This window comes from Papaver somniferum, unplaced genomic scaffold (assembly GCF_003573695.1).
Source record: "Papaver somniferum cultivar HN1 unplaced genomic scaffold, ASM357369v1 unplaced-scaffold_128, whole genome shotgun sequence".
Taxonomy (NCBI): Eukaryota; Viridiplantae; Streptophyta; class Magnoliopsida; order Ranunculales; family Papaveraceae; genus Papaver; species Papaver somniferum.
In genome coordinates this window covers 11,030,987-11,039,387 of record NW_020621936.1, presented here as the reverse complement: position 1 = coordinate 11,039,387, position 8,401 = coordinate 11,030,987, and the positions used below count along the sequence as shown (strand labels likewise).

The 8,401-nt window shown below is 40.4% G+C and overlaps 1 protein-coding gene across 1 annotated transcript; it reads right to left on the bottom strand.

The window, feature by feature from the left end:
• Positions 1 to 6,527: 6,527 nt before the first annotated feature.
• LOC113331905 lies at positions 6,528 to 8,123 on the bottom strand. Its single transcript, XM_026578547.1, has 3 exons — positions 8,087 to 8,123; positions 7,482 to 7,960; positions 6,528 to 6,617 (listed from the first exon to the last, which is right to left on the bottom strand). Exons 1-3 carry the CDS (start codon positions 8,121 to 8,123, stop codon positions 6,528 to 6,530), a joined length of 606 nt encoding a protein of 201 aa, XP_026434332.1.
• Positions 8,124 to 8,401: the final 278 nt, after the last annotated feature.

The following is an 8,401-nucleotide window of genomic DNA, read 5'->3' as shown; positions in this document are numbered from 1 at the left end:
CTACGTGCGTGATAACATATTGTAATATAGAGAAAAAAGAGAAGAAGACGCAAAATAAAGGGAGAAAGAAATAAGAGTTCTCATTAAATGTGTGTATATAATATAATGTTTAAGCCTCTATTTATATAGATAGAAGACTTGGTGTTTAAGATATGTAAACTCTAAATTTAGACACTAAGGGCATCTTAGTAAATAAACAATGGTTTATAACATTTATTAAGTTTTTAGTTCACTACTGATTAAAAACGAAGCTGCTGCCCTTCCCCCACTTTCTTTCACCGTTAGGCGGCAATGATCTTAGCCATTGATCCTTTGGATTGGGATTAGCAGGAGATCCTATTATTATTGGATTAACCAATACCTGCATGACACATAGACGGGAAAAGAGAGTAGAAGAAGGGAGTAGGGGATATATATCATTTTTGGATTAAAAATGAGAAACACTCTTTATAAGACAGAAAATGCATTCATCTCAATTATTTGCACGAACAGAAAAAAATAAAACAAGGTATCGAACAGACAAGAAAAAAATCGTTTTTTTTTAATAACTTCGGTTTACACCATGTTGATTAGAAATTTGTTTTGTCGAATTTGGATATACCAAACTAATTGAATGCACAAAATTTTAAGTGGACTTACTTGAAAGGTTAAAGGGTGTCAAAACGCCGTGAAGTTATGTAATTACTCTTGCCAAATTATAATTAAAAATAGCCCTTTGTTTTTATCAAAATCAAATTAATTCATTCTCCTTCCAAACCTAACGATCACTGTTTCTCCCTCTCCGTCGTTTTCTCTACCTCCTCCATTATACCGTCTCAAGAATAAACTCGAGTTGGTCTCGCAAGTCTTTATTCTCACTACGAAGTCTGTCACATTGAACTTTTTTACCGAATAAAGGGATTTCAATTTCAGAATTTTTTTAATGACATTCCTTAAAAAGTTTATTAGAAACTGGATCTTCATGGAATACTTCTTCTTGAGAGTCGGAATCTGTATCCGAAAAACATCTTCCATGAGCTAATGCAAACTCACTTATATATTATGGATAATTATCAGTCGTACCCTCAAGAGTTGGGAGAGTTGTAGTGTATGTTGGTTGTCTACGGTCCCTGCTAGGGTATACAAAAGATAGATGCCCGATCCCACGACAGTTAAAGCATTGAACAACATCATCAAAGTCCAAGACTTATGATCAGGATATGTTGTATCTTTAGAAATCTCTTTTTCTTATTTTTCAAGATTTTTCTAAATTATTGTGGAGTATCATCCTTAGTCTCTGGCATAGTAGTTTTACCCTCAGAGGGTCTAGTGTTGTTTACAGCCTTAAGAGAAATACCTATCTCTTTTCCAGACCAGTGCTCACTATCAAAGATCTTCAATTACCAACTAGATCACTCTTTGTTAGTGTTGAAAGATCGTTTGCTTCTGCGATGACATGTTTTTTAGAGGTGTATCTTGATGGTAGAGACCTGAGAATTTTTACACACAATTCTTTTTCTGGAATAGTTCTTCCTAACGAATGTGAGCAGTTAACTATCTGAGAGAGCTTTTGGTTAAATTAATCAAAGGTTTCATCATCAGACATATGAAGGTTTTCCCAGTCAGATGCTAGGTTTTGAAGCCTTGCTTCTTTCTGTGCGGTATTCCCTTGGAGTACGGTTTGCAAGACATCCCAAGCTTCTTTCGAAATTTCACATATAGTCACATGATGGATATCTTGGCTGATGGCATGTATAATATCATTCAATCCATCGGAATTATGTTTTGCAACAATGATTTCAGTTTTGCTATATGTAGCTATGTTCTTCGCAACAGTATTTTCGCCTTCATGAAATGTTGGAGAAACATACCCCTCTATAACAAAAATCCTTGTATGAAAGTCATGAGCTTGTAAGAAGTGCATAGATATTTTCCACCATAAGTAATTAGTGCCATCAAATCCTGGTGGTACGTATGTTGAACTTGGTTGATACAAGCTCAGATTCATGTCTATAGGTTGAGATGCTACAAACACAGACTTGATAGGTCTAATGGTGTTTGCCCTCTCTGATACCAATTGTAAAGGAGAGGGTAACTAGTATGCCACCGACTTTTTCGTTTGAGAACTTATATGGACAATCCTTGTACAATCTATACGTTCGGTTACAAAACTGTATTTAAGATTGTTTTAACAAGGTAAACCTAGTATATATCTGAACTGTTTATGAACCGAATTCCAAGTTGTAACCTATATCTCAAGATATAAATTCAACAAAAACGAGTCTTGCAGGTTATTTACAGTTGAGATAATACTATCTGGGTTTAAATACGTTCAGCTTGTGATATTTCAATTACAAAGATAAAACAATATAATTCGGAAAAGAAATAAGACAAACACCAGAGATTTTTGTTAACGAGGAAAACTATAATTTTGTAGAAAAACCTCGGGACCTAGTCCAGATTCAGCACACACTGATTTAAGTTGTTACACCAATTACCTGCTACCATATTTCAAACTAGATGTAGTACCTTCTTTAGTTGTATTCGTGTAACTATAAAAACTCCTAGCAGAACACTGATTCTCTTTAGAAGATACTCTTGAAAATCTTCTAGCAGAACGTTAATTCACTTTAGAAGATGCTCATCAATAATTAGGGTTTACTGTTCCGTAACATAATTAATTCTTCCTAAAAAGATCACCTACAAATAATCCAGAGATATCTTGATCTCTCAAATCTAGGGTTTATGAAAAACACCTAGAACAGGTTCCGTAACTGTCAAAGAAGATAACTTTCTTGTGCTTTACGGTCCCCAAGTAAAGTCTTTTGAAATCTCACTTTTATTTATGAAAAAAATAAATATGGAAAACAACCTTATGCAACACATATACAATTTTTGAAGGGATAGTTTGTATAGTTACATGAAACCTCTATTTATAGTGAATAATCAAGGGTAGGTTGCTTGGAAACAAAGCTACCTTGTCTAGGAACGGAAACACCAAGTATTTGACTAAAAAATGCCTTTAGTCACGTATTTCCCATTTTAGTTATAGAACTGTTGCAAAAAGTTCGTGTACAATTTCCTTTTCATGAACTGCCTTAGCTGTACATAATAAGTGGTGCTTTAATAAATCACTCATAACTTCTTCGTTATAACTCATAATTGAGTAATTCTTGGCTCGTCGAATTTGTATTCTCATTCACTACAATATGAGGACCTTTCCGGGGAAAAGGTCATTCTAATAAAAGTCTTGGGCTCAATTATCCTCGAGTGTATACATATGTGTATATTTATCGTCATAGAAATTGTTCCGTAGAGTGAGCACTTGTTTCTATAGATAGAGAGGTAGAGTAAACAAGAGAATCAAGTGTTTGTTACTAACCTTTATTTAAATTCTTCAAGATGTCTTCGTGTAGTCTTCAATCTCCATTCTTCAAGGATAGCTTTGATTCTATATTCTACTTCTTAAACCTAATATAGTCTGAAACCGACTTTTAAAAGACTAAGTCAAGAATGTGTTTTGCCATTTAAATTTGAAAACTAACTTGACATACCAACTGTTTGTATGGTAAAATTACTTCTACCCTAAACACGAATTTGTTGATGATTTTGATGAACATCGATCCGCTGTTTAATCTCCAATTGAATTGAGTAATGGGGGGATACCTGCAAAAAACCCTCCGATGCCTAAGTTAGCAAGATATTTTTCACATGAGTTTTTGTGGGGAAGATTGCATACCCATTTGGATTGTAAACCCATCCATTTATATGTTACAAATTTCCGTTTTAGATGCAGGCATGAATTGCAATAACTGGCGCTGCATGCCTCCTGTAGTAACTGTCCCTGAATGCCTCCCTGCCATAACTGGCCATGCATGCCTCCCTGTCATAACTTGCATTGACTGGTCCTGCATGCTTCCAGAATCTTCCTCATGGATTTATGGAATTAACCAAAATGATGTAAGGGGTTGCCCAAATAAATGAGTACAAATCTCAAACCCAAGAAGGAAGTTTGCCTAAGCCCAAGAAGAAGTTTACATAAGCCCACAGTGGAGCTGAGAAATCTGCAAGGCTAATCAGCATGGGGCGGAATTATCCAAGGGCTGCGACATCTTGTTACACTGAATACAGAACTACCATATTAAGTTATATCGTGTTACAATGAATAGGGAACTACCATATTAAGGTGCACGCGCCACACTGAATCAGGCAGAACTGGACGGACGGTACTGCCGCCGCCGGGAACCGCCGCCTGTCGCCGCCACCGAATGCTTCCGTCTCCGACTGCATGGCTTGGCCGCCGGGCTTTGCCGCCTGCTGTTGTTGCAACCTACCGAAGAAGATGACTGTGTCTTTGACGGAGAAGATGACCATCGTCGGCAGTCGCCGACGACCTGCTGCTGGACCGGAGCCGGAGGAGATGAAGATTCTGTCGATGACGTCATGCTGACGTCATCAGGTGATGCAATGCTGATGCAGTTGACGACATCAACTAACGGCGTTAGGGATAACGGTATATGCTTAACAATAACGGCGTTAGGGATAACGGCGTTAGGGAAATCTGCAAGGCTAATCAGCATGGGGCGGAATTATCCAAGGGCTGCGGAATTAAACTGCATCTTGTTACACTGAATACAGAACTACCATATTAAGTTATATCGTGTTACAATGAATAGGGAACTACCATATTAAGTTGCACGCGCCACACTGAATCAGGCAGAACTGGACGGACGGTACTGCCGCCGCCGGGAACCGCCGCCTGCCGCCGCCACCGAATGCCTCCGTCTCCGGCTGCATGGCTTGGCCGCCGGGCTTTGCCGCCTACTGTTGTTGCAACCTGCCGAAGAAGATGACTGTGTCGTTGACGGAGAAGATGACCATCGTCGGCAGTCGCCGACGACCTGCTGCTGGACCGGAGCCGGAGGAGATGAAGATTTTGTCGATGACGTCATGTTGACGTCATCGGGTGACGCAATGCTGATGCAGTTCACGGCATCAACTAACGGCGTTAGGGATAACGGTATATGCTTAACAATAACGGAATCTTCTGAAGGTAACGGAATATGCTAACAGAATCGGCATCTAATGACATATGCTGACGTCAGCGAGCAGAACCTGATGACTCGACTTTTGTGCTGACTGAGCGTCCACTGATTGGTCCTCCTTGCTGACGAGGCACTGTTGACGTGGCGCCTGCTTGTCTTCAGTAAGGTATTTTACCTATGGGCTTAGTTAGCCATACTTGGCTATCTAAAGGAGTTTACTATGCCCAATGAACATACTTGCTAATAAGTGGAGTATTTTTGGCCTAAGTAAGACCATTTTTATTATGAAACCATAATGGTCTCCCATTTTTAGGTCCATCTTCTTAGTGTAAAATACTATGGTACAAACATCGCCCCCTCTTAATCCATAACTTGTCATGGGTTAAGAAGTTAGGGTTCCCCTCTGAATTTGCATTTTTCTGGAGTGTTGCATAACTCGCCCCCAAATGGTTGAGGTGACATATAACTCGCACCCAGTATGTTTTGTGTCATGTTGTTCATGCTCGCGCAAGAGTGCACTTCCCTACTGCATTTCGCTCGCGCATGGAATGAGAAGTTGAGTTTTTCTGCTATCTTGAATTCGCGCAGGGGGCCAATCCTACTATTCAATATGCGCGCAGAGTTGAGATGTGTATATTTTCACATGCCTGGACAGGTGAAAATGTTCGCCACATTTGTTGATACCCCAAATGATGGGCATACAATTGGAATAGGGTAAAAATGCTCGAACTGTGCATTCACCCTATCTGCGAGGTGTCAGAGACGTTGCTGACAGTAGACTTGAACTGTACTGTTTTTCCATTTAGGACTGACTGCGGATTTGATCGTCCGCAACATCTTTAAACATGAACAATTTCGATAAAGTGTGGAATACCAAAATAATGTTGAATTGAATTTCTGAACAGAAATAGCAAGATAAGTACCTACTGCTTGACAACAGCTGCCTCGTTAAAACCTTTGCGTGGAAAACTCAGTGGGATAAAACTATCATAAAGGAAAAAGAGTGCAGCACAACAGGATTTGGAACTACTCTTAATGATAAAACTTCTTCAAGTGGAACGAATTCCACGGCTTCCATGGCTCACCATCTTGAGTACCGTCGAGGTTCCTTAGGTAGTAAGAGCCACGAGATGCTGGCATGTTCACTATGTATGGACCTTCCAAGCTTCCCACAGTTTGGTTCCATTGTGGCGACTCGGGTCTTCTTCAAGACATATTCCCCTGGATTAAATGATCGTTCTCTGACTTTACGATCATATCTCAGCTTGATTTCCTGCTGGTATCGGACCAACTGCTGCAAGGATGCTTCTCTATGTTCTTCCAGCAACTCTTTATCCAGAGCCAATATGCTGTCGTTTTTCCCAGATTTGACAACACGAGTTTTGGTAGTCTTCATATGTACCTCGGTGGGTATGACCGCCTCCGTCCGTAAGCCAGTGTAAATGGCGAGAATCCGGTGGATCTTTTTGGTGTCTTTCGATAGGACCATAAGACTCCAAGGAATTATTCTGTCCATTTTCCATTTGCTTTCTCCAGCCTTTTCTTGAGATTATCCATTATAACGTGATTGGTTGCTTCTGCCTGCCCGTTGCTCTGAGCATAATAAGGTGATGAGAAATTGTGGCGAATACTCAGGTTCTCGCAAAATTCTTTGATCACCCCGCAATGCAAGAAAGCTTAATGCCAAGATTTATGCATGGCAGATTAATTCCAGGAATTAATTCCAGGAGGTTGCATGCAGTATTAATTTCAGGAGGTTTCATGCAAAATTAATTCCAGGAGGTTTCATGCAAGGGAAATAAAAACAATTTATGTTTACCTCATAATGAGGGGAAGAGCCTAGTTCAGAATTGTATAAATAGAGGGAATATAATCCTGAGAAGAAGGTGGCTGGTAGAGGAAAAAAATCTCATGTAATTCTATTATCAATAAAAAAATCACTCCCCAAGGGGATTCGTCCGTGGATGTAGCCAAACCATGCCGAACCACGTAAAACCTGTATCTCTTTTCTTTATGCTTATTTCATGTTTTTAACCCTTTTCTTGAGATTATCCATTATAACGCGATTGGTTGCTTCTGCATGCCCGTTGCTCTGAGCATAATAAGGTGATGGGAAATTGTGGCGAATACTCAGGTTCTCGCAGAATTATTTGACACCCCAGAATCGAACTGCTTCCCGTTGTCTGATACTATCGCGTCTGGGATTCCAAATCTGCAGACGATATTCTCCCATATGAACCTTTTCACATCATGTCCGGTAACGTGTACTAGTGCCACTACTTCGACCCATTTGGTGAAATAATCAGTAGCGGCTAGTACGAATTTAACGCCTCCAGGAGCTTTGGGAAGTGGTCCGACAATGCCCAGTCCCCACATAGAGAATGGACAGGGACTAAAAATAGGATGCAATTCGTTGGCGGGCCTTCTAGGAATCGGGGCGTACTCTTGGCACGATACGCATTTTTGTGCGTATTCTTTAGCATCTTTCTGCATGTATGGCCAGAAGTATCCCTGGGCAAGTATCTTGTGCGCGAGACTGCGCCCTCCAGAATGGTTGCCACATATTCCTGCATGAGCCTCCGCCAATATCTGTTGCCCTTCTTCTGCCGATATGCATCGCAAAAATGGCTTCAAAGCTACAGGTTTGCGGTACAGCTGTCCCTCGATCATTGAATATCTCCACGCATTCTTTTTCACTTTTGAAGCGAGATGCTCATCTTCTGGGAGTTCACTGGTTGTCAAATACCTGATATAAGGTTGACGCCAGTCTGAAGCGTTTTCAGCAGGATTGCCTGAATCATTTATCACTGGACTGTCAACATCCATATTGTTGTCATTGTTTTCAGTATCACTCTGTGCTGATGTAGTAGCCCTCTCGCCCCCACTAGCGTGTTCGAGAGACAGAACAAAGTGGTTGTCGGAGATGCTAGGTAACTCTTAGAAATCCACTACAACAAAACAGGTGGTATCAGTTTCAACTGCGGAAGAAAGATATGCTAAAGCATCTTCGTGTCTGTTTTCCAACCGTGGTCGTTGTCCAATAGAGAACTGGTCGAACTCACTTGCCAGCTCTTTCATACGATCCAAATATAAGGCCATCCTTTCTTACTTGGCTTTGTAGGTCCCCAGAAACTAGTTAACTACTAGCATTGAATCAGTTACCATCTTCACGTTCTTCGCATCAACTGTTTGACATCCTTTAAACCGATAATTGCTGCTTCATATTAAGCTTCATTGTTTGATGCTTGAAAACCCAATCTGGTCGCTTTCTCGATCCTCGAGCCTTCGGGAGTAAGGATGACACATCCAACTCCAGCTCCACCAATATTTGATGACCCATCAGTAAATACAATCCATAATGGTTCAGGTGTATCGAT